The sequence below is a fragment of the Calypte anna genome, chromosome 7 (genome assembly GCF_003957555.1).
Source record: "Calypte anna isolate BGI_N300 chromosome 7, bCalAnn1_v1.p, whole genome shotgun sequence".
Classification (NCBI taxonomy): domain Eukaryota; kingdom Metazoa; phylum Chordata; class Aves; order Apodiformes; family Trochilidae; genus Calypte; species Calypte anna.
The window spans coordinates 35,747,020-35,772,603 of record NC_044253.1 but is presented as its reverse complement, the minus strand read 5'-3'; the positions used below and the strand labels follow the sequence as shown (position 1 = coordinate 35,772,603).

The following is a 25,584-nucleotide window of genomic DNA, read 5'->3' as shown; positions in this document are numbered from 1 at the left end:
GAGAGAGTGATCAGCCATTGGAATGGGCTGCCCAGGGAAGTAGTGGATTCTCCGTGTCTGGAGATATTTCAAAAGAGCCTGGATGTGGCACTGAGTGCCATGGTCTAGCAACCGCAACGGTGGTTCAAGGGTTGGACTCGATGATCCCTGAGGTCCCTTCCAACCCAGCCAATTCTATGATTCTATGATTCTATATTGCGTGCCATAAAAGCTCCATTAATTAAAGGTGTTTATTTGCATTATAATGAATTAAAAGTGGCTTTCCTACAGGTTGTAACAGGCAAAACACCCAGCAATTAGGAGAAGAAATGAAACTGCTTCAAACAGTAAAGCCACAGATCCCAAGACAGAACTAAACCAAGGACTTCACCTCCCCAGGGGCTGGAACCTATCCTCAATCACATTGAAGACTTCAGGAACTCCTTTTTTCTGTGCTGAACCAGAGCAGACCAAGTTCAACAGTACACAATGGTTTGGCCTTCCCACTCTCTACTCACTAGAGCTGGGCCCCTCTTGGATAGGTACTCTTCTCCTTACACAGGATTAAAATCTAAAAATCAGTACCTGCAAGAGGAGCAGAACAGTGACAGAGCACTTGTGCTTGTTGAACCTTTCCAACAGCACAAGTTGTGCTTCTGGGGACTGGGGAGAACCATATGGAGATAAAAAGCAACCCAACAGCAAGGCTTTGAAGCAATCTGAACAGCCAGAATGAGTCAGTCCTCCTCTAACAGGAAGAAAAAAAAAAAAAACAACAAAAAACACCACAAGCACGATTCTTCAGGATGCAAATCAACTTGCTCACTATGTCCAACCCAGCCTTGAAAGACAGGAAAAATCCAAACAGCACAATGCAGACTTGGCAAGCTAAGTCTGCAAGTACTGATGACAAAGGATGGCTGATTCCAGGCCAGGCATCCACTCTTGCCTGGCAGAAAGGAGCTCTAATGAAAAGAGCATCCAACAAGAGCAGTAAACACATCACTACAAGACACTGGTGAAGGTGCTGCTGCAGCAAGAGCTTGCAGAGCCATGGTTCCTGTCTCCTGGGCTGAGGAAGTCTGTGTGACTGCACTGGAGGCACAGCTTGACACCCAGAACCATCACACAACTCTGGTTTTCAGAGGAAAAGACTGCCCAGCTGGAACTGAGCTACTCCCCAGGCAGTACAAACCTCCTGGAATGGGAGCATGGGGGTACTGCACTGCAAAACATTTTCCTCCAAGAGACACAGCCAGACACAGGGCCTGTGATGTTTCTCATTGCAATGGTGACTGATGCCCATAATTACACAAATAGCTTGAGTGGAGAGACTTGAAAATAATCCCAAAGCAGGGGGCTGCCTGAACATTAAATGGACTTCAAAGACTTTGCTGCTGGTAGGAAACCTGAAGCAGAGCTTGAAACTTCTCTCAGATGCTGCACAGATGAGATTTTATTTGGTGTCAGTATTTTCCTGTTTAAAATACAAACTTATGATGCTGCTGAATTATACACATCTCCTGAAGAACATGGGGAGGTGAAAGGACTCCATCCTTTGGAAAAGGCAAATTACTAGGATGTACAGCATGAGGCCAAGAACATCCAGGTCATTGTTTAACAAAACTGACAATGTCTTAAACCTGCTTTTTAAAAAACTGAAGTAAAATAAGATAGGCAGCAAGGCAATGATCAGAGAATTAAGAAGAAAAGCCCACAGGTTTTGGGGCATATACATGAAAACCCTTAGAACTGGGAAAGGAGGAAAAATTGGTCATATCATATTACCAAAACCAGACAATGGGATGGAGAGGAATTAGTAGCGTTAGGGGAAAAGACATTCTAGAAGGTTCTTACAAAAAGTAATCTCTGCTCATTAAAAATGAACAATGAGGACTCAAGATTGCCTTATGACCAACTGAATTCAGCTGCAGATCCTCCCACACACCTTTTAAATACAGTAGTTTGATGGGATGGCCCAATTCAGCATGCTCAGTATTTAATTTAAAACTTTCAATTGATGGAGCAATGAGTCATTTCCAAAAGGAACCAACTATTATAATAATTCAGTGGATACCAGGCATTTAAAATGCAGCAGTGTCAGAAAGCCTGTAGATAAAATTTTACAGCCAATTCATCAAGAGAATAATTTTACATCATTTATTACAGAAGAGAGAGATCTCAGATTGCCACATAAGAAGATTTTTCCCAATCCATTCCTTTCTCAGTTACATAAAAGGCAATGAAATGTTACTGCTGTTAGTTCAGAGGAGCACTAAAGGCTTCTAGCCAGGACTCTGATGCAGAAACTGAGACAAGAGTCTATTTCACTTTATCCTACTTAATTTTCTCTCCATTTTGATCCTCATTCCTGTATACCCGAAAAAATAAAATCCCTCTATTCCTCCTTTCTGTCAGCCTCCTCATCCTTCCCAATCACATCCACCTGCATCCAGCTCAGTTTCACCACTATCCCATTTCAGATCCCTCTTTTTATGAGTACAACAGCAAGTACAGTGGAAATAAAAAAACCCAAACAACACAAACCACAACAATTAAGAGAACTCCATTCTATTACTGCCCCTTCAGAGGCAAAGATTAACACCTGTGTGACTTTAATCAATCAAAATCTGACAATGACTCTGGAGCTGAAGCTCCTTTTCACTTTCAGCTCTGTCCTACTGTTGCTTTATCTACTGTGTCATCAGTATCTACTGTGTCATCAGTCATTGACCTCAGCCCTGCTGAAGGTCAAGAAGTGAAGAAAACACCTCTTTTTGCAACCAGTGTCCTCTGACATATAAACATATGGTTAGGCTCCTTTAAATGGTTCATTGGTGGCCTCTGCCAAAACGCCACCAACATTTTGATTCAATTGTAATGCACTAGAAAATCCTGGCTTTCAGCATCAATGAGTCCTAGGAGATCTCAACACCCCAGCTTAATACTCAAGCAGAAAAACCCTGGTATAAATAGCTGTGTTGAAAACACCAGCTGTTAACAACCACTTCCATTTGGGAGTGCAGTAAAAGGCCACAAATGCTTTCATTACCAGTCCACTTCAGAAACACATCCATATTCCTCTCAACCAAGTCCATAAATTGCAATGGATTGTTTCTTACCAGAAGAGGCTGTGAGTAGAGTTCAAGCTGTGCTCTGTAAATTATGTCCTCCAGCACCTCCTGGCCAAGATCCCACTGACCATTATATCTAAAAAGTAAAGAAAGATATTTATCTTTCATATTATCAACTCAATGTATTTTTTTCTGCCTAAATCCACCTCCTCACATCTTTCTAATAAGCAAAGTTCAACTGTATGAACACCCCCAGCACCTCCACTTTTTTTTGAAAGATAGACAAAGCAATTTTTATTAATGTTGCTGGAGTAACAAGAAAGCTGCTCCCTGTCACCTCCAAGCAAGACACAGCAGATGCCATAATCAGAACAAGCTTAAAGAATGGAAAAAAAGAAATAATAAAATTAAGTAACTAGGGTCAAGATGTGAGGGTTAACCCTACTTAGCAGAACTGAATTTTCCTCAGGAGTGGATTGCTGCAACCTCAGAGGCTACTGCCATTCACGAGGTCTGAATTTCATCGTGCTGTCTTGGCATCCAAGCTCATTATGCTTGAAACAACAGAAGCTGTGTGGTGGCAGTGGAAACTTGGGAAAAATGAAGAGCCAGTACTTTCTACTGGTCCTTCATTATCCAACTGAACTCTGACAAAGATATTTCCAAATTATCAACTGGCTGAGTGAGGAACTAACAGGGAATACACCAGTTGGAATTATGAACTTGTGTTAGGAGTGTAACTATTTTTAATCCAATCATAAAAAACCCAGCATTTATGTGTTAATTTATGTCAACATAATGTCAGACATTTCCCTTTGTCAGACATTTACTACTTACATGGCATAGTAGACACCTGTGAGCAGCTGCACCATGAAGTCAGGGTCTAACACCACTCTACCACAGTGTTCTTTCCAGCGTTTCTCCTGCTGCCGTGGAAACCCACTCACACACAGCCTGAAAAACCCACAGCACTGTGAGAACATGGCAGCCCCACAGAGACAACAAATCCCTTTACAACACAACAATTTTGAAACCTGTTTTTCAAAATATAAGTAGACAAGATAGAACATCCTTAGGTTGCTCTCCCAGCCACTGAAGGAGTTTTGTAACAGTGCCTCAAGATGTGGCTTGCTGCTAACCCACTGTTATTCCCACACAGTGATTAACTCCATCTGTTTTCCTGAAATCATAACCAACCTCTAAAGAATGAGGGTGGCAAGATGTTCTCTACTGCCAGACACCAAGTAGCAGACTCTCCCCGAAAAATCAGTAACTGAAACCACCTTTCTTTAAAGGAAACATTTCAGTGGTACAGAAGAAAAATGTCATCTCCCATCCTGGTGTCTGATAACAGCACGTGATCACCTTTTATCTAAACCTGGTGAACACAGATTCTGCATTCTTGGGCACTGCTCTCAGCTACCTTGTAAAGAAAACCAAAATAAATTACTTCTGACCCCTGAAAAAGGGCCTGCCTTCCCACAGAATGCGTGGCAATGAGTCTACATGAAGACCAGAGTAATTTATTGAGAAGTTTAATAACTGAATCTTCATCAATGGAAGTCACACCTGGCCAGTAATGTATCGCTGCTGCACTGTTTCAAAAGCAACAGAAAATCCCTACCCTATAAAATGTCTCTCTTCCCTACCCAAAGTACAGGTCTAATTTTCAGATGCAGGAAAATTCAACAGATGTGGAAAATTCAGCATAGCCACAAGTCAAGTGAAGATGATGGATGCACCCCAAATATTAACCCACACCCCTCAAAAATCACAGGAAAGAAGTAGGCTCTAATCATAACTACCTGTGTGCTACTTATTGTTTATTATACTGAATTTATTGATTTTATTAATTATGTGTTGTTAGAAGCTATAGTGTGCTCCTTCTTTGCTACAGAACTGAATTTTATGCTTTCCTCTCAAGGCAGCATTGTGCTAAAGCAAAGAAGCTAAATCAAAACAAATTTAAAGAGGTGCCTCTGTTTGCAGGAGAGAGAATTACTTATTTTGAACAAAAATGCTGGTGAAAAGAGGCACAGGAGAATATCAGATATTCTTGAGATTTTTTAGAAGAAAAAGCAGGGATCTTTTCCAACCAGACACTTCTGAGACTACTCAGTAAAAGGTTACATAAAGGGCATGTATAAGAGTTTGAGAAACCACAGTACTGAATTCTCCAGAAAGAGGGATGATGTTATCAGGGGAAAAAAAAGAAAGGAAGGAAAAACCAAACCACAGACAAATACAAACCACTAAAATCTAGAACAATGTGTTCATCCTCAGAAGCAAGACACTAATATTTGGAAGTAGAGGAAACAGGTAGCATCTATTCCTCACAGGATTTTTAAACTGACCATACTAAAAAATGTCTGAAAGATATTTAAATCCCAAAACATGCAAACCAGTTTGAGTAGCTTCAACTAATCTTCCCCCCAAATTGTTTTGTTTTTTCTTTCCAAATAACAAAGTTGCATAACAAGAAGGGAAGCTCATAGAGTAGTAAGAGAATCCATGTGTTTTATCTGTATGGAAACACAGCTTCAAATTTCCAATTCAGCTGCATGACTGACAGAGTTAAAATGTTTTAAGCTATTAAGCACAACCAGTACATTCATTCTTTTTTGCTGGCTGAACAGTCAGAAGTCTACATGCACCCTGCAAAACTATTTCAAAATCAAGTGTCTCACCTGGAACCCATCCTACAAAGTGACTGGTAAGAAGAGGCAGGCATATAGACAATAGCAGAATTGTAGCACAGCATAAGAAAGCTCAGCACCTCAAACCTGGAAAGAGACAAGAGCAAGACCTTGCATGGTTTAAATTCTTAATATTTTATCAGAATTTAAAGTAAAAATTCCTACAGTCAGTCTTCAAAAAAAACCCCACAGCAAAAAGTGCCAGAAGTACACATGCAAATCTTGAAATCCTCTTTCATTACAATTCAGTAACTTGAAACAGGCTGTTACAAGTTCAGTGTTAAACACCTACAATTATTATTACTGAAAGCCACGAGCACTGTGGAGGAAATGGTACATGGCATATTTGGACAAAGAGCTCTGTACAGGTTGGCTATGGACTCAAAATTACTTTATCAGTTTTCCCAGAGATAGCTTATACAGAGGTAAGGCTGGCAAGTCACCAGAAGAACAGGGCAATTTCTCCCATTCCTAATTCTGTCCATCCACTAAGCTCCATTCCCCCCTTTCCTTTAGAAAAAGGAGTCAGAGCCTCAGAGCCAAAGCTGAGTTTTGTTATGCTTCCATGAAAATCTGAGCTGACAGACATAAACCCAAAAATGGACAGAGGAATGACAGAGAAGTTACTCTCTTATAAGTGAACTAGTAGAACATACAAAGTTGGGATAAAAAAAGACTATGCCTCAAACCACCAAGCCTGTTCTCTAGATTTATTTCCAAACAATGCTGACAAAGGACTGAACAAGTAATGCATTTGCTCTTAAAGTTTAAGGACTTGTTGAAGCCTAGTGAAGCACCTCTGCTGTTGGAATACCTCCACCTACCTGTTCTGGGCTGTGAAGGTTTCTCTTTGAGGATGAAGATCACTGTAAACTACCCTGATGAGATCATGCTGACACAGAGCTCCTTCAGTTAAAGCCATGGATCCAATAGTAGAGGGCTAAAAGTAGGTGGTGGGAGGAGGAAGGAAGGGGGAAAACAAAATGGTAAGCAAAAGGTTCCCAAAAAGCCTTAAACCTCCTAACCACCCACACTGATCTCGTGAGCTGTAAAGATCAAGATTATTCCAGAATACAGCAAATCTGAACACATTTCCATTGCTATAAACAGCTTCCACACTGAGCATGTGAGAGCAATTTTCAACTTTGATCCTTAGCCATCCATTTCTGTTGAGCTGGTCCTCACTGCACAGACCTTTTGTACAGCAGCAGCAGATAAAAACAGCTCCTTAATTCAAGTTGAACTTGGAGTTGTGAGAGCAAAACTACTTTCATACTAGCACCTAAGAGGGGAAAAAACACAGCTGCAACTCCAGCACAACCAACCTCTCTGCAAAATGGGCACTCTCAGCCAAGATTTTTCAACATTTACATTCTTTCTCTTCTGCTAATGCCACTGAACTTGATTGGACTAATTGCAAGCTACTGACACAGAAAACTTTCTGCGACAAGATGTATCTACAGTGGCCTGTTGCACCAAATGGGTCCAGTTTTCACTCCTCAGATAGATCCAGTTCTTATTTACCACAGCAGCTCTCTTACCTCATGGTATATTGAGGGCTTAGATAACGAAGGGATGGTGAAGGATAAAACTTTGTTGTTTCCATCTTTGTCAGCAATTTCCTGCATTAAAGACAAAACCAAAACTCAAATAGAAGAAAGGAGATAGGACTTGGAATAACTTTCAACTCACAAAAACCATTAACAAACAACAAGTCAAATGTCCTGAGCTGCTTAGCACCTCAAGGTCTCTGTGCATTTCCAGAATAACTGCAAAATCACAAAAGTATTTAAAAAGCAGGAGAGACCTCTGCCAGAGACTTTTTTTTCAGAATGCCTCTGCAACACTCAAAAAAACCCCAGCACTGGCTCTGTGATGAGTGTGACTTCATCAAAAATCAAAAAAAGGACAAAAAAGCTGCTGTAGCCAACCTTTAGATTATAACATTTCTTTATATCAGAATTATATAGTGGAGCAAGGCTGAACTTGAAACCCAAAAGACAGGGACCCAGGAGGGCTGATGAATCACTTGCTGCCAAGGGGCAGTACTTAGCACAAATGCTCCCCAGAGAAAAGGTGAAATGAAGGAGACTGGCAGAGTTTCTCCAGGCATTCTATCAGAAAGAAATACACAGAATGTTCTCAAAAGGCTTTCAGAGTGGTCAGGATTTTATAGTTGCTAAGCTACTACATAAGCAAACCCAGCAGTTTTTAAAGCAAATATATCAAGAGCAATTATGTAAGACTAAACCAAAAAGGAGTCTGAAGTGCTGCCTCTTCACTTTGGACAGCAGATTTCCAAACAGTGAGCTCTAGTTATTCCAGTTAATGTGAAAACTTAGTCCAAGGTAGCACAATAGGGCTTTAAGAATCATAATGGAGCACAGTTGATAATGAAAGAAATGAACAAATCTTTTGCATTCTGCTAAATTCTTTAAGTATTGAGAAAATAACATCCTTCCTTTACTTTCCTAACACGTGCAGGAAAATATCAACAACTTAATCAAAGAATAAAAAATAGCAGGAGCCACTCCCCATTTTGAGGTTTCTTTCTTCCTGAGACTGGAGAGAATGAAGAAATTAATCCCCTTAAAAAAGATGAATCACCAACATGACATTCAAAGGAACTGCAAAAGGACCTTTGGGAGAAAATGACTGACAAAGTGAACATGTTACTTCAACCCAGCAAACAGCACCAAAAAAAGCAGTGAGCAGTTTCCAATGTTTTTTCTATCAGCATAAACCTAAAACAACGGGTTCTTCTAGTTGTTAAGAGTTCATCTACAGACACACAACATTTTTTTAAGACTCAGTTTGACAGTTCTGTCTCATCATGTATAGAAACATAATACCCAATTTAAAGGAGGGGTTTATTATGATAGCAGAGGGAAGGGCTGTTTAAGTTTAGTGTGTTTTAAGATCCTAACTCAGACACTCCCATCAAAGAATGATAAATTTAGCAATACTGCCAAGATAGGCAAACAGCCATATAACATTACCAGAGTAAACCTTTCCAAACTAAGGTATATAACAAAGTCAGTATATAAAAAATTACTTTTACAACCCAACTCAATCATCTACAGTTACTTGTACTTATTCTTAAAAGCCACACTTCCACTCAAGACAACTCTGCCACGAATGCACACAGGGATGTATGGAAGTGTGGGCATGCAGAGGGGTTTCAGCTTCAACGTGTTGCTGAAAAGATATATGCAGAGCAAAAATTGGGGTAGCCTGACCAAGCAGACTGACCTGACAAGCATCTCCACAGCAAGCTGAATCACCCCCATAGGAACCTCTACTTTGCAACATAAACTTCACTGGCAACAGTACAAGCAAGACCCTGAGATGATCCTTCTCAGTCAAAATGTTTGTCCCAAAAAGATTACTATAAAGAAACATTTTTGCAAACATGTTCTTACTAAACCTTCATTAGGTGATGCTTTTCTCCAGAATAAACATGCTTTTGTGTAAGCATATTCTGATTTTAAGCAGATGCTCCCAGTTATTTACTTTATTCCTGGCGGGCAGTGAGGCAAAGCCTCAGATCCATTTATTTTTGTATTTTTTATTTTATATTTGTATTTCTATCAGCCATCCCCACCCATCTGACTCACCAGGTTGTAAATGCCCAGCAGCAAGGCTTCGATGCAGCCATTGCTCTGCCTGTCCCTGCTGGCAGTCAGACGCAGGTACACCCAGATCAGCTCAGGCAGGAACTGCAGGGTGAATCTCTTCAGCCGAACCTCTGAGCTCCGGTAAAGTTCAAAGAGCTGGTGGCAAACGGGCTCCAGGAGCTGTGGAGAAGCAAAAAAGGGCAATCAGCTTCCATCGGGCTTCTCTAGTAAGGGAGAACCTGCACCATAAAACCGAGAAGCCTTACAACTGCCCCAGTAAAAAGTACAAAGGTTGAAGATCAGGGGCTAATGACAAGTCAGATAGGTAATGACAAGATAATGTCAGATAATGACAGGGCAGATTGACAAATTAATTTCTTACCTACAGCTTTTACAGTCAAACCCAACAGGTGTGCACTGGTTCATGGCAATGCAAACAATTTTCCATCTTGAGCTGCCCTTCAGGTTTCAGTACCAGAATCAAAGAGTCCTTCTCAAGTCAGTGAGATACAAGGACAAGAAAACCCCTGACTTTTATTTGTAAGAGTCTGCAATGCCAAACCAAAATCTAAAACTAAGATTTAGCCACAGAACTGAGGGGGAGAAAAATAAAAAAAATAAAAATAAATCACAAAGTACCTTCCCCTTTCCCATGAGTAATCAACTTTTAATACCACAGTCAAAAATTCCAAGAGGAATTCTGATCAGGTCTATGAGCAGTATCCAGTAACACATCCTATGAAAGGGGATGAAATGACCTAGTGAGTTTCAATATGGAAAAAGACACAGGCATTTGTGTAGCCTAAATAATCTATATTCATACAGAAGAGTCAAGAGAGAAAGTAGAGCCTTAGATATTTTTCCCTAGTTGGTCACAAAGCCATAACGTGACATCTGTGTTAAAAAAACAAAAACAACTTTCTTATACAAGGCTCTGGTATAAGGATCCTGTGTAAAGAGGCTTCTGACTGGCAGCCTAGGTAACCCCAGGCTAAAAACCTGTATTTGTAGCAAAGAGAGGGAAGGAAGAAAGCTGACTGACAATGTTGATACAGAATGAGAGAAGTTCAGTCATTTAGAGCATGCAGATTTTTACAAGTACATTTAATGAAGTATTTCATATATATATTTAGCACTTTATGTCCAAATGATGCATAAGTATATTCTTCCTTAATTAATATTTACTCAGTATAAACAACTGTCTAAAAAGTGACACTAATTATTAAAACCATCTGTTACAGTAAGTGTTCAAATCCTGAGAAACAGAACTGTCTCCTTGTTTCCTGACAGCCCTAGCACATTGCAGGTGTTCAAAGAAAAACATGGTTAATACATAATTCAGAGATCACTGAATAAATGTGTAGGTTTTCTTTAAAAGAAAATGAGAGCAAGAAGCTAGTGATAAAAAGAAAAAGAAATAATCTCTGGAAACAATAAATACAAGCATTTATGCAAGGAGATAACAGGTGCAAGACAAGCTAACCAAATATTAATATCCAGCTGCACTGCTATAAATAGTATTCCTGTTAGATTAAGGATGACAGCAGCCCAAAGCTGTTTTCTATTTTAAAATAAGCCTGTCTAATCAAGTCCCATTAAAAACAGTGGAAAAGAATAATTTACTTCAGCTAAAGTCAGTTGAGGCTCAACTAGAGCAGCTATGGGGTTTATTCTACTTTTTTTCCAAAATAGGCTTTTAAGTGAAACCCTGGTCCCTAGAAAGAAACAAACCAATACCCAGTCACCGGTGCTGCAAGCTTGTAGATAGCCCTCATTTCCAGCTTTCCTATCAGTTGTGCAAATTAATCAGGTGAAAAACCTAAAAGCTATTTGTAGCACCCACTGTAGTGCTTTGGGTGTCTTCAAATCCTGTAAGTCCACAAGAAAAAGCTGCCACCCCAAAGACACTACAACAAAAATAATTTCAAAGGCAGGAACACCAAAGCTTTTCCTGTCAGAGTACAATATGATCACCTCCCACCTAAAAGCACAAACCTTAACACCAAAAGAAAGAGAAATGTTTTCCTTGCATCCTCCTCAGATGGTTTGGAAAGCATGAGCCTCTTCCAGTCACTTCTCTGGATATAAATATTGAGAAGACACTGGATGCACAGAGGAAATGGAGTTGTGTCACCAGCAGTGGGTGTATACATGAACAAGCACTTTTTTTTTTTAATTTAGAAGATGTTTCAGTCCAAAGTCAAAGGAAAGTATCTCAGCTGCCAGATAAAAAATCCAAAGCCAAAAGTCTCTCTGTTCTGGTAAAGACTTTCCTATTGAGGAGCTTTCTTATTACCACAGACAGCAATTAGCACAACAACCAAACAAAATTTTTACTTACTAAAATATACACTAAGTGACAACAATGAAATTTGCAGACTTCATTTTTATACCTCACAGAGATGCAGACTAGTCAGGCTTTAAGGAAGCTGATGACTGACTAGAGCTTGGCTTATTTTACAAGATTGCCAAATCTTGAGCCCTATCTTGAAGTTAAATCCACACTGGGAGTGCCTGGCTGAGCTGTCCAGGATAACCTAAAATGCCTCAGGAATTATCAGTGTTTAAATTCTGGTACTGCATTAAGATCCATAGAGCATTTATGTCTACAGCTCCAGAAATCAGACAACTATCTAGACCAAATAAGTACTTCAAAAGCACTTTACTTAAAAATTAAAATACTGTGCAAAAAATCAATATATTAGTTAGCTAAAGAAGCTGTTTATGAGCAAGATCACTCTACTCTTTATGCACTTTCTGTTCCAGTCATCATCTTTTCCATACTTAAAACTCAGTAAACAGTAACAATATTATTTAAATTGACAGCTCTCAAATTGCTAAAGAGCTGTCAAAAAAAAACAGGAACACCTTGGTTGTTTGGGTTCCTAAACACACTGTATTCCATGGTAAATTCATAATCCTGATCTTACTAGATCTCAGTGATTCTGGAAAATTAAGTGTTTGACCTAAACAGTTTGCTTCTTTCACACAGTTTTAAAATAGGCCAACTTTAAGTCATACTAAAAAAATTACTTGTCCATCAAGTTGAAGAATCCAGCAAAGGGAATTTCTGTAACAGCCTAACACATAAGCTTTATCCTCAGAAGCCATCACTTACCTTTCTAATAAATAAAGCCCTGTGTGGGATATTTTAAATACCCCTCACACTTAAGAGCCAAATACAGCACAGAAGCCTGCAAATTAATTAATTTACTATGATTATACTCCTCATACACCAAGAAGTTTGGAAGAGGGACAAGGAAATAGATACTGCCTGAGCAAGCAGAACCTGCAGCTGGTGCCCTTCTAGTCTGGGGCTGCTTCTCTGACACCTGAGAGCAGAATCAGGCCCCAGGGGTAGCAGCAGCTCCACAGAGGAGCACATCTGACAAGCACCACTGTGCCATCAGCTGAAGTTTGCTGTCACACCCTTAAGAAGATACTCTTTGCAGATCTGGTTCTTCCCATTTTTGAAAATTATATAAATCAAATGCTCAAAGGAAGGCTTTAGAAGTCCACTGGCAAAGGCTGATACATACACAACACCAGCAGTGGTGGCTTCAGGTTGGAGTGAGAACTACAGTAACTTCAGTACAAAGAAAAAGGTCACTATGCAAGTTATTTGTAAGACTGAAATGAAGCTGACAGCTGTGAAGCTTTTTTTAATTATTTTTTTTTAATTTTTTTTTTTATTCCGTGAGCATTATGCAATCTCCTTTAAGCTCAATCAAGCATTCAGCTTCCAAAAGCAGCTGAGCTGTGCTTAGGAAAAAAAAAAGAACTTCCTTGCTGTACACACTTGCCATTTAATCTCTAAATATCCAAGAGACCACAGATGAGAAATGAAGTAATTTGAAGCATTTTATCTAGTTTACACAGCAGAGAACAGTATGCTTGCACAATTTGTTCAGAAGTTGTATGTCACACACTTTCCCAGAAATGCTCACAGCAGAAGGGAAGGGAATAGAAAGCTCACTTTAGCATCATTTGCAATTATAATTAATTACATACAAGGGTAAGCTATGATTTTCATTGTACATATTTATACTTTGGGGACCTGGTTCTGCTCATTTACAGCAGTGGAAACCAAATCACACAAATGTGATACTACTAAAAGCAAAAGAAGAGCTGGTTTTTTCAGTAGGATTTTATAAACTGCTTCCATCTCCCACCAAGCAGTCAGCCCTCCAGTGACAGGGACGTGGGTCCTGCTGAGTTTCACTACAAGGCCTACTCGGTGACTGGCATGGCTGAGAGGTGGTTTCAGGCAGAAAAAAACCCCAACCTCATGCCAAATCAATTGTAACACTCAGCTGTGGCATGTAAAATCCAGTAAGACAGCAAAACTGTATTTCTGGGAGCAGATGGGGCTGTGTCTTACCAGAACAGCCCCAAAAACAGAACAGTAAAAAGAAAGATTATACCCACATCAGGCTACATAAGAAAGAAGAACTGAAGAATTCTCTGCTCCATCTCAACTTCTCCATTATTTTAGTTTAAATTGTAGAGCTGGAAGGTAGAAGAAGGTAAACAAAAATATTTTTCTCCTACCTCATTGTTTGGGTCTTGAATGACCTTATAAAGAGCTGGTACCAATGGTTTTTTTCGGTGCAATGTAGCTGCATAGCTGGAAATTTGTGTTTCAGGTAATGCCTAAAGAAAAAAAAAAGTTACCCTGATAAATCAATGTTTGCAAGCACTAAAGATCACAAAAGAATTCAGTTTCATCCCAACATCAATAAAAATTCCTGAAATCCAGTAAATTAATAGTAATTCATATGAATAGCATCTGGGGGCACATACCAACTTCCAGGATTAAATCCAAAAGCAGTTTCAGATTCATCTGTCACAAAACCATATGCCCCAGCTTGATACAAGGACTCTTTCTTCATACTCTGTATTTAACAGGCACTTTTCAAAGTCTGTACCAAATAAACTCAGATTATTTAAGAGGTGTGGATAATCTAGAGTGAGCTTGGACAGGCTCCAGTCCCAGTAAGCAGTGTCTGTGGATCTGCATCCTTGACTCCTCAACAGATTTCCAACAATAACTTCTTATATCTCATCAATTAGAAGAGTAATTATTAACTCCTAATTTAAATAACAGATTAATTTAACACCAGTCATGAAATCTTGTTTAGGCATTATCCTATATTTCACTCAGCTAACTATCAATGTGCAAAATAATAGCTTTAAAATACTTCAGGTTCTTCATGATAAAACAATCAGGTTTATGAAGGACACAGAAAAATATTTGACTGTTTTGTCTGGGTTTTGTTCCTAATTTTTTTTTAAGTTCCAAGCATTTCTACTTATTTATTAAAAATAAGGAAGTTGTTTGATCAGAAATTTGGCCAGCATTATCCAGCTGTTGGTTAAATTGTATCAGCTTGATCTACACAGAAATATATGCTTTAAAAACCCCACATTGCTATAGCAGTGTTCTGCTCTACAGTAATAAATAATAAACTACTATTAGAACTATCAGTGCACGTTATGTACCTGCTGACTTCTATGCACAGAGCTTTGCATGCCTCAAGGAGTTGAAAGATCAAGTAATAGTTATGTAAATTGTTAATTATTGGCCATTAAAAAAAAAAATAAAAGCCAATGTTCTGTGGCATAAAGCCAATGGTATTTCTTTCATTCACCTCAGCTCACCTTGAATTCTGACAGCCATTCTTCCACCACACCTCGTTCTGATCCCAGCATTTTCTTACTTCTTTTGCTTCTCTCTCACCTTTGGAAGAGAAAGGAAAAAAGAAATTAAATAAGAGTTCCAGCAGCAAAACCTAGCTTTGTAAAATCCTACCCCAATTAAAAGCTGCTGAAGTATTTCCAATGGAACTGTATAATAGCAAACAACAGAAGAAGTTGCATTTTGGACAACTGGTCCCGTTTGCTAACAATGATTAAACTGTTATCTTCAGAGGTGTAGTCACAAGTACCACACACCAGTGGGGGAGGAGGAAAAAGAAGGATTCAGTGCTTCAGGCCAAAAGGTACATTATTTAAGACAAACACATCCTCCCATTCTTGCTCCCTTACCTAATATAGTAGGAAGACAAGAACACCCTGGAACAAATGATGTGACACATTGTAATGCCAGTTCTAGATCCAGCAGTTTCATAAATAACAGTTAGTAGAAATCCTAATAGCCAAACTTTAGTCTTTAAACCTTCTTCCAACATATTTTTGTGGCTTCTTCCAGTAAGCTTTATCTATGCTGGAATTCTCAGAAACAAAGAAAGAGAAAACCTGCAAGGACAACTGCTGTCATTATTTTCCATTTTAAATACAACAGTCATATTCTAATATCTTTTGAATTCTCCTACATTTAGCTCCCAAGGCATGAGCAAGAATGTTCAAAACACAAACACCTGATTAGACAACTTTGCTTTATGTTTAAGTATGTTTTAGCAACAAGGGGCATTTTGTCTTTCTGCATTATCTCACTACAGGTTGGCAACACCTGGAAGTCACTAAGGTCCCAGAAAATTTCACCCTGATGAGGGGAAATGAAGCTCTAGCCTGATACTAGTGACTGAAGTCTAAGAACAGTGACCTGAAAAGGGATAAATTGAGGAGAGTGTAAAATACAAGAGCTGTCTGAAGCCATACTAGACAGATGAAGACAGTGATTTTTAGTTAGGGTTTCATCAGAAGTTTATTTTTGACAGGATCTGCAGCTGCCTGAACAGAAAGAAGCAGAAAATCTGTGAAGGGACACTGTACTTTCAGAACTAGTTTAAAATGCTACAGAACACGCTACAGAAAGATGTAGTTTACTTTGTCTGGAAAAAGCACCATTTCCTATAGAAAATGCAACGTTCCACCTTACCTCTTTGAAGAAGTCAATTTTCTAATGGAGGAAGAGGAGGAGGAATGCAGCAGTTTTTCAACCTGGGATGCATTTGTCAAGCCTTGAAGTGCTGCCCTGTTTTCTGAAAGGTGAGAAGCAACTCTGATGATCACAAAATAAGGAGAAATACAGTCAAGCAAAGCAAACATGAATGCATGCATTTCTTTGACATTACAAACTGAAGTTAACTGAATCCACTACAGGATATCTGGCTCCTTCCCCAGCAAAACCAAAGCTGTACCTGCTAGTGGTACACAGAGCTTAGAAGTACCAGGTTTCTAAGAGTTGATTCAGGACTTCTAGAAGCTTCCTTAGAAGTTTAGAACTTCTTTACAAGTCTTACAGCAGGCTAGAAACACCTGCAAAACACACCTCCTGCTTCCATTCACTCCCTGGCCTGCTGCACCTTTGGGGAAAAGGAAATAAATGCATCAAGGACCATGCAGGTGTGTCTGCAAGAAACTGGTTCCACTGCACTAAATCCTCTGCATATTTATTCCAAGGTGAAGCAGCCTGAACTAAGAGCTCTGAATTTCATTTCAAGAGTGTTCACGTCTCTCCCAAAACAAAACAGAGGGAATATAAGCCTTTATTTTAGTCTTTTTTTTAAAAGACTGGACTTATTTTTTTTCTACTATGGCCCAAAGGTCCATATAATATGTAACAATAATAATAACTAAGCAGAAATTTAGTTATTAGTAACAGTAATTAAATATAATCTAATATTTTCACACATGGACTGACTGTTAAGATTTCTGGACTAAAACAAGCAAGTTTAAAGTCACAACAAAGCACAGAAAAGTTATGGTTGGGAACACAGCCACTTGATGTTAAAATCAAACACAGAAGTAAATTACTGAAAAGCTTCCCCTCCAAAAAGGCACTTAAAATAACAATTAAAAAGTTTAGTAGAAAACTTATTTATTTGCCATGAAGTGGCAGAACATGAGACATAAGGCTATCAAGTTATTAGATATGGAATTTTTCTGTTTCATATTAAAGCAGAGTCTTTAAAGCATTGTGCATCTGCCAGTTCCAGCTGAGCTCTGAGCAGTTTCACCAACCAAAAGCCCTCTCCCAGCTCAGATCCACTGGAGGAGCACAAACCCAGGGGTGAATTGATGCTGTCACCAGCTGCCCAAACACTGAAGAACTTAACTCTCATTGGGCACTTCACCACTTTGACTTTCCAGGTACACTTTTGGTGACAGTTTGGGGAGAACCAGACAAGTTATAAAATATATATAAATCAAGAGGTAATGAAAATAAAGTCACCAACAGACTGAAGTACCACGAGACTGTTTAAATTACAACCTTTTTATTTGCAAACCTAGAAAGAGCTTCCCATTTTAAAGGTCTGCCATATAACTCACCTTTCTCTATATTACTGCCTTGGAAAATATCAAAGCCTGAAATAAAACTTAATACAGTGATATACTATCAAACCCATGAAATGCAAACCTGACTGCCAGAGAACTTTGGACTTCTAGAGTACTAGACATGAAAAAGGGTTCAATCAGGTCTCATGAGAGCATGTTTTTCACTCACAGCTTAAGTAAAACCATACTGACTAAATATACTGTCATTTACTAGTCTGCACTGAAACCATTAAACATGAGCAACCTGCAACTGCAAAATGACTACCCAAATAATCAGAGCCCACAGCAGCCCAGTACAGATACACCAATTAATACAGTGAAGATTAAAAAGAAAAGCTGCTACCAATTATTTAGTAGTTACTGTTAACATCTTTTTAAAATGAGGGGGTTTTGTTGTTGGTTTGTGTATTATTTGAGGCTTTTGTTTGCTTATCTCAAAAAAGCCAGGATTTTATACTGGCTTCAAAATTCACAGAGGAGGTTACATAAATGGGACATGCACTTGAAGAATGAGTCCATTTCTTTCTGGACATCAGGAGAGGCCATGATGTGTATGCATGATGAATAACAATATGATGTATTTTTACCTCCAAGGCTATGACAAGGATATTCTGCAATTAAAACCTGGACTGTCCCAACCAAAAGAAGGAAGCTTCAAGTTGCATGATCTCTTTCCAGTGCAAGAGAACATCACTGGCAGGCAATGGGTCTAAAAGAACAGAAACCCTAATTATCAATATAACTTCTTCTGCCAAGCTACACAGCCACTGCTCTCAGCAACTTCATAACATCTGCTGAGGAATGAAGCAGGAGCCAGAAAACAAATCAAGATTTCTGACCACACAAAAGTGGTAGGAAGTAAATCTAAAACATGTCTAGAGCATACAAAATTGATAAGGGTGATCTTATTTGAAATACTGGCCAACATCTGATTCAAGCAACCTAAAAAGAAGTGTGTCTGAGGCAGGAAAGTGGTGAAGAGGCAGCTTGTGTAGAGACCATGAAAAAATAACTGCTAACCTGGAAATATGAATAATTTCTTTTAAAAGCAAAGAAAAAAGAATCTGGTAGAATGGATAATTTCTAGGAGAACAACAGAAAATAAACCACTAAAATGTACCAGTGTAGGGATGTCACCCTGCTAACAGAGCAGTGTTTCCCCTTCAGGACCCATTACCATCCAGTATCATGAGGGCAATACAAAGAGATCTGAGATAAATAACACCACTTTGACATGATACTTTTTAGACCAAGAAGAATAAAGGAGGGAACCTAATGATGAAAGGTAACACACAATTGATATGCTTTACAAAAAACTCCCCCTAGGACCATCTCCTCCTTTCCTGCAGAAATACACAGCTTTACTCAGCTCCAGTCTAGACATGGCTAGACTACAATAAACAGCCCAAGTAGTGATTTCCACACTGGAAAAGGAATTTAGTCCTGGGCTAATCTGACCCCAACAGAAAATCAGACCAGAAGTGGGAATGCTCAGTTTTGGTAATAACTTATTGTACTTATTTAACAGCACATGTGTTATAACATGGCTCTTACAATAAAGACCTCACAAACACCACTGATTCTCTCACATCTGCCTATATAAACACATTATTATCTCACAACCATCTTAAATAAACACTTACATAAGCTGCCATTTTCCTAGGGACACAAAAAATAGATTTAAAAACCAAATCAGAACCCCAGCTGCAGCTTGACCTCTTTCTACAGGTGCAAGCATTCTGGCAGAACCCTCTTGGCCACACAGCTCTATGGCACAGAGAAACAAAAACTTCCACAAGGCACAAAACTGACAAAAGCAGAAAGAAACAAACCATTCCCTGGACAGTGATCAATGTAAATCATCAGCTCAAGCACTCTCTTTAATAGAGAGGGAGCCCCTTTCCAGCTCCAGTTCCTAGGTAACTCAGTAAGCAGACAGACATGCATCCCAACTTCAACATCTAAATGCTGATGTACTCTGTGTGTGGGATTTGGGCTGCCAGCCTTATTAGACAAGCCTTAGTCATGCAAAACAACTTGGATAAGACATTTCTTCCCTGCCCACTCTGACTAACTAGTGATAACCAGGCTAAAAAGCTTCCTTTTTGGACAGCAGCAACAAACAAGGCTCTGTGAGGATGATGGAGAAAGCCTTACCCCAGTGAAGTCAAAGCTGATTGCCAGCACTGCTGCCAATTTTCATGGTACCACACTTGCACACTGAGCTCCTTTTCCTATCAAAAAAAGGTCACATCAATTTCAGCTGGTGCCAAAAAAAAAAAAAACAAAACTACATAGCCCATCTGTTCCAAAAAACTCCTCCTCTAAATTATTTGAAGGCTTACATCATCTTCTGTGCCTTCCCAAGCACCAGAAAGCTCAGCTGCCAAATCTTCTGTCTTTCTACAATCACCACAGTGGACCTGTGCTTGGCAGCTACAAAACTGCTGAAGGCAATTAGTGAATGGAAGTGCAACCCTGAGACTGGACACTGTGACAGAGCTGGGATCATTCTAAAGCTGATGCTTGGCTTGCCTTGCACAGAGTAGCTGCAGAAAACTATGCAAGAAAGGTGATTCAGAGAAAAGGAGTCTGGTTTGCCTCACAGAGCCCAAGCACCTGAATAAAACAGAATTGTAACACTGAAATCCCTCTCTCAGGTGTTCATGCAATGAATGAAGCAGAAAACAGAAGGGTTAAGATGATGGGGAACGTGGAAGGAGACATTTACTTCTTGTGTATGAAGAATGGAGTCGACTCACAGGATTCAGGAAACAGTAATACAATAAAGAAATCACCCTGCAGCCTTAAATAAAGCAAAATACAACTTCATTATTCCATTACAAAGACTGGAGCACTTTATAAAAATACACCCAGACGTAGGTTAGCCATAGAAAGGTTACCTTATTCTCTCAGCACCAGTTTCCTTAGAAACAACTTCACGTAGTCATCCTACACAAACCCCAAACCTTCTCTTTTTTGGATGCTGTGTAATAACCCAGCCTACGCCTCACAATCCAGGCTCATCCTCCCTTTGCATCAGCTCCTATGCCAACCACTCTCCCTCTCCAACCCAGGAAATGTCTTTGCTTACCAAAACATTTCCATGCAAATTACTTCCCGAGTAACCCTACCTCTCCCAGACACCTTCCTGCTTCACAGTTTTGGTTCACGAGGTAAATATAGAAAGGCTTAACTTATAGATGCAAAATGCATAGTAAAAATAAACCTAAAAGTAGAAAAAAAAAAAAAAAGAAAAGAATAAAAAAAAAAAAAGAAAAAGAAAAAGCCAGCAAACTAAGGCTTGCAGATCCTCAGTTAAGGGAGGCTGGGTGCTGGGTACTAAAGTGAAGGGGGACCAGCTAAGAGAAATCTTGAAACAGAATTTCTGTGGAAACAAAACCAAAACGGGAAACAAAGGCAAAAAAACCTCTCAACACACACTTTGGAAAGCAAATCTTATGCTGAGAAAAATCACTACCTTGACTGCAAAAAAAAAAAAAAAAAAAAAAAAAAAAAAAAGGAAACACATGCAGAAACAGTTCTGGAAATACAAACCAAGATTCTTAGGAGCTGTAAAATCCCCACCTAACAGAAAGAAATGTGTTACATTATGCAAAGTCATGAAAAAAAAATTAAAATTTTCTATCAATTCCAGACCAATAAAACATCAATATTCTTGCTGCAGTATCTGCTACCAACTGCAATTCACAGAAACTGGAATTTAGTTTACCTATTCATTAATTTACCTAACCTCCTTTTTTTCTATCCTAAATATTCCCAAAGAGATAAAACCCAGAGGAGTCTGCTGAAAATAATGAAATCCCTCATTCTGATCTTTCCAGCTTCCAGATGGTAAAGCCTTCAGCTCCAGGGAACAGAGTGGAAGTGAAGGAGGCTGAGGTGACAGATTTGCCCTCCCCATCCATACACTTACATATCCACAGACTCTCAAATGAGTAGAATCTTCAAATTTATCTAAACTTACTTTAACTGTAGCTAAAATGATGTCACGTTATTCCTTTTTTCTTTTTAAGTGATACAGTATGAATATGGAGATCAAAGGTAAACTTTCAGAGTTAAAGGATATATTCCTTTGCTGCATAATGCCATAAATTCCATGCCTGTGATTCAGATGCACCACTCACATTTAAGATGGATGGTTTTCAAGGATAAAATTAACTCTGACTGATATTCTGGTCTTGCTTTTCCAATACAAGCTCCCTGACTGTAAAAAGCAAGCTGAAGGACAAACATAGTTACATGGAACATCACTGCTCATTCATCAAGAAAACTCAACTTGAGAGCAGCATGAAACACACACAGAGGCTCCTTGCTATCCACAGGTAAATCAGAGCAACAGCAAGAATTCAGAAACCTAAGATCTGCTTCAGCTTTCAGAGTCAAAACCCCTCAAAACAAAGCTGCCTCTGCTGCTCCCCCCTGTTCTTTTACAGCTTGGCACCTTCCATGCCATGCACCAGTGTTATTTCAGTGTCAGTCATTTCCATCCTTGTTTGCTGAAAGTTACACAGAGGTTTTGAGAGGTTTTGAGAACTGCAAAGAACAACCTTTAAAAATCAGGAGAAAAAAAAAAGATATTTTATACTGAGATGAGATTATATTGAGGTTTATATTGAGATTTATATTGCAATTAGCTCATGCAGGTCAGAATTTCCACAGAGGAGTAAAACACCTGTTCCTGACCCTCTCAGTTCTGCTCAACACCATCCATTAAGAGCTCCCTTCCTGCCTTCCTTTCTTCCCATCAGGTGCCCCCAGCTGACCCCATGGAGTAAGAGGTGACTGAGGTACAAGAACTGATGCTCAGGACCAACCCTATTAACTTCACCAGGATTCCTACAGAGCAAGAAGTAACCTGGCTTTCACTGACTCCCTCCTGCACAGGAAACAGCACCAGTGCCCCAGGAGAAAGCAGGACCCTTCTGCATCACCTTGACAGCTTGCTCCAGGTGGTGACCTGTCCCAGGGAGGTGTGTGCCCCTTCTCTGTGAAATAACCGCATGAGAATTCAAACACTGGTGAGTGCAAACTGGTGGAACAGCTACACCAGCTTCCCCTTCCCTCTTGGTGTGAGTTTAATAATTGATCTTCACTGCTGAATAGTTAAACACAATGCACATTGTTTACACAAGTCCTCCTGCTGCTGTTAAACCAGTGTCAGGACTAGTTAATACTTCACTGTCAACTGCTTTGTTTTTTAGATATATTTTTAAACAGTGACTGAGGAGCACTAAGTTACTAACACACGCTGTAGTGTTTCTTGGGGGGGCTGTTTCACTGATTTATTTGTTTTTAACATGAAGTTTTTTGTTGCTTGTGGTGCTTTTGCTTTGTTTGTGGGTTTTTGTTTGGCTGCTTTTTTTTTCTGGGACAAAACTATGCATACAATCCCTTCAGGAACGTAAATCCAGTACTAATAACTTAAAACAAGCAGATCTTTTATGCAACCTGTTGGACAAGACTTGCCACAATGCTTTTCATTTATCTAAGCTATGGATCAGTAAAAAAAGCCACAACAAACCAAGAAAACCAACAAACAACAACCCCAAAACCAAACCAACCAAACAAAAAAACCAACCAACCAACCAAGCAAAAAACAAAAACAAAACCAAAACCCAACCAGCCCAGGTACAGCCCTGATGCCTTCAGCTGAGATGCAAACCCCTATTTCTTCTTGTGGGAAACATGAGCAAGGTACTAAATGCATCTTTTCTACTCACAGCCTCAACATCTTTTCAAGGTTTTTTGTCAAATGCTGCCCTAAAGCACTGTCAGAATCTTTCAGGATTACAAAAAATGAGAGCTCTAACAGGCAGCACCAAAAATCCGTGTGCCCTTCCCTCCAGTCTGGGGTGGAAGGAGGAATGGGATTTATTTATACATGGCCAATGTCAAAATGTTCTGGGTTTTCAGATGCATTTTCCTGCAGTCAAAAACCAATGTCAGAAATCCCCACAGAGGACTCGATGTTCTAAACTTCAGCCATTTTTACATAACCTCCCCCTGACATGGAGAAGCTCTGGGATTTTGTCTGCAATACCAAATAGTTTTCCTGCTTGAAAAAGCAAAACAAAACAATAAAAAAATAACACAACAAAAAAAACCCCCACACTTCAAAAGCAATTGGTAGAACAGTTTTTCCTTCCCTCAAATCTCCTGAGTAAATTTGCCTTTGAAATAAACCCCAGACATGGTCTTATATGCACACATGTCAGAGTTATTACTGCCTTTTGCAACTCTAACCTTTTTCAGAAATATTACATCTACTTGGAACAGAAATACCTCCACAAGAACTCTGCTAAATGTAGTGTCCTTATTATAATAATATTATTCCTATATTATAGAGTCACTGTCCCTCTAGGCAATGCATATGATTTTTTTTCTTATTCATTTGCAATACAGCAAATCCATCTCATTCTTTTCAAACACATCATCACAAATTTTTAATCAAAGCCCAAGTTTAATAAAATAACCTGTTCAAAGTGGCACTCCTCTGTTCTCTGTGCAACTATGCTGATAAGAATCAGCAGCATTTACCAGAGTTCAAGCACCAGGCACTTGACATTATTAGATTATAAATTTATTTGAGTAAGGAATATACTCATCTGACCCCCCTGATGCTGCCTTCTTCACAAAACTCATGCAGCCTCTCAAGGGCACCTCATTGACAGAAGACACTGAAATAGTGAGGTTACTGGAAAGCAGAGAGTGGACCTGCAGAGACAGCACTGAGTAACTTCCTCACAAGTAGAGTTCATCAGGTACAAAGGCAAAACTGGCACAAAAAAAAAAAACCAACAAAAATCCCAACAAGTGAAAGCCAACCCAGAGAGTCCACATGTGACTACTTCAGTAGGGGAAAAAACTGCTCTGGCTAAAACACAAATCCAGACCTAACACTCTGGTACCTGCAATTATGTGCAGATTTGCAAGTTAAGGTGATTATACAATAATTATTGCTTATCAGTGAGCAACAGGAATCTCGTACTTGGGGGTGGGGGTGAGAAAATCCTCATGATTTCTGTCTTACCTTCCATCTAGCCTCTTGAACAATAGACTTTTGTAACCATATTTTGATGATTTTGTTTCCTAATCAGCTCTCTCTGTTTCACTCGAATCATTAAAAAGCAAAAATTAAGACTGCAACTTCAAACATTCTCCTGCAGTAAAAAAGGTAAATGCTAATTAAAAAAAACCCCAAACAATTCCCAGATGCAACACACATGCAGCACTTACACATCCCAGGAAGCTACAAAGTCTGCAGTCACAAAGACAAGGAGATACTCATCACTATCCCTTCCAAGTCAACACACATTACTGAAGCAGAATGCCCTGGTAGTTACAGGAACAGGAATAAAAGAACAATTACTGGAATTCTCCACAGAGCCAGCATATGCTGGAAAAATACTTTATCAAAATCTACCCCCTGGAATATGAATTTGAGATACCTCAAAATCTGATACAGATAAAAACTCCTTAGGTGGGGATTAAGGTTTTCTAATTAGCACAATACTGTCCATTTAAGATGTGTCTCAAGACCAAATATTTATTATCAAAACAAGCTATTAACTACAATCTCTGGTAGGTTACAGTCATGAGAGTATCACCAGTAGAAAAGAGCAGTTGACCATCACACCCACACACATCTTCACCAGCCAAACGTGCTACAGTTCTACAAACTGTTGCAGTCAACTGACTGCAGTGCTGGCAAAAAAAACCCACCACAAAACCCAAACAAAACACCAAAAAAACAAAACAAAACAAAACAAACAAACAAACAAACAAAAACAACAAAAAAACCCCCAAAGGCATAGCAGCCTTTAGGATTGATACATCAAATCTTAATTTATTAGATGAAATCAAGGTCTAGAGGAACCCTACTCTTTACTTCAGTTTCCTTGAACTTCCTTCTGCTTCTTACCCCAATCCCAGTGTTCTGTTTTTAGCACAGAC

The 25,584-nt window shown here is 39.2% G+C and overlaps 1 protein-coding gene across 11 annotated transcripts in view; it reads right to left on the bottom strand.

Moving 5' to 3' along the window:
- The window catches only part of FAM126B (family with sequence similarity 126 member B), a 48,597-nt gene that overhangs the window by 9,523 nt on the left and 13,490 nt on the right, over window positions 1–25,584 (bottom strand). For 8 of the 11 annotated variants that reach the window (XM_030453816.1, XM_030453817.1, XM_030453814.1 and 5 more), the window contains 9 exons: window positions 16,203–16,310; window positions 15,028–15,101; window positions 13,918–14,019; window positions 9,367–9,546; window positions 7,291–7,371; window positions 6,574–6,689; window positions 5,741–5,836; window positions 3,891–4,007; window positions 3,102–3,189 (listed from right to left, as the gene is read on the bottom strand). In XM_030453816.1, the coding sequence (XP_030309676.1) occupies window positions 3,102–3,189; window positions 3,891–4,007; window positions 5,741–5,836; window positions 6,574–6,689; window positions 7,291–7,371; window positions 9,367–9,546; window positions 13,918–14,019; window positions 15,028–15,078 (831 nt within the window). In that variant the 5' untranslated portion in view covers window positions 15,079–15,101; window positions 16,203–16,310. Of the gene's footprint in view, window positions 1–3,101; window positions 3,190–3,890; window positions 4,008–5,740; window positions 5,837–6,573; window positions 6,690–7,290; window positions 7,372–9,366; window positions 9,547–13,917; window positions 14,020–15,027; window positions 15,102–16,202; window positions 16,311–19,764; window positions 19,842–25,584 lie in introns of all 11 variants that reach the window. The other 3 variants (XM_030453813.1, XM_030453810.1, XM_030453811.1) reach the window with 1 other exon arrangement.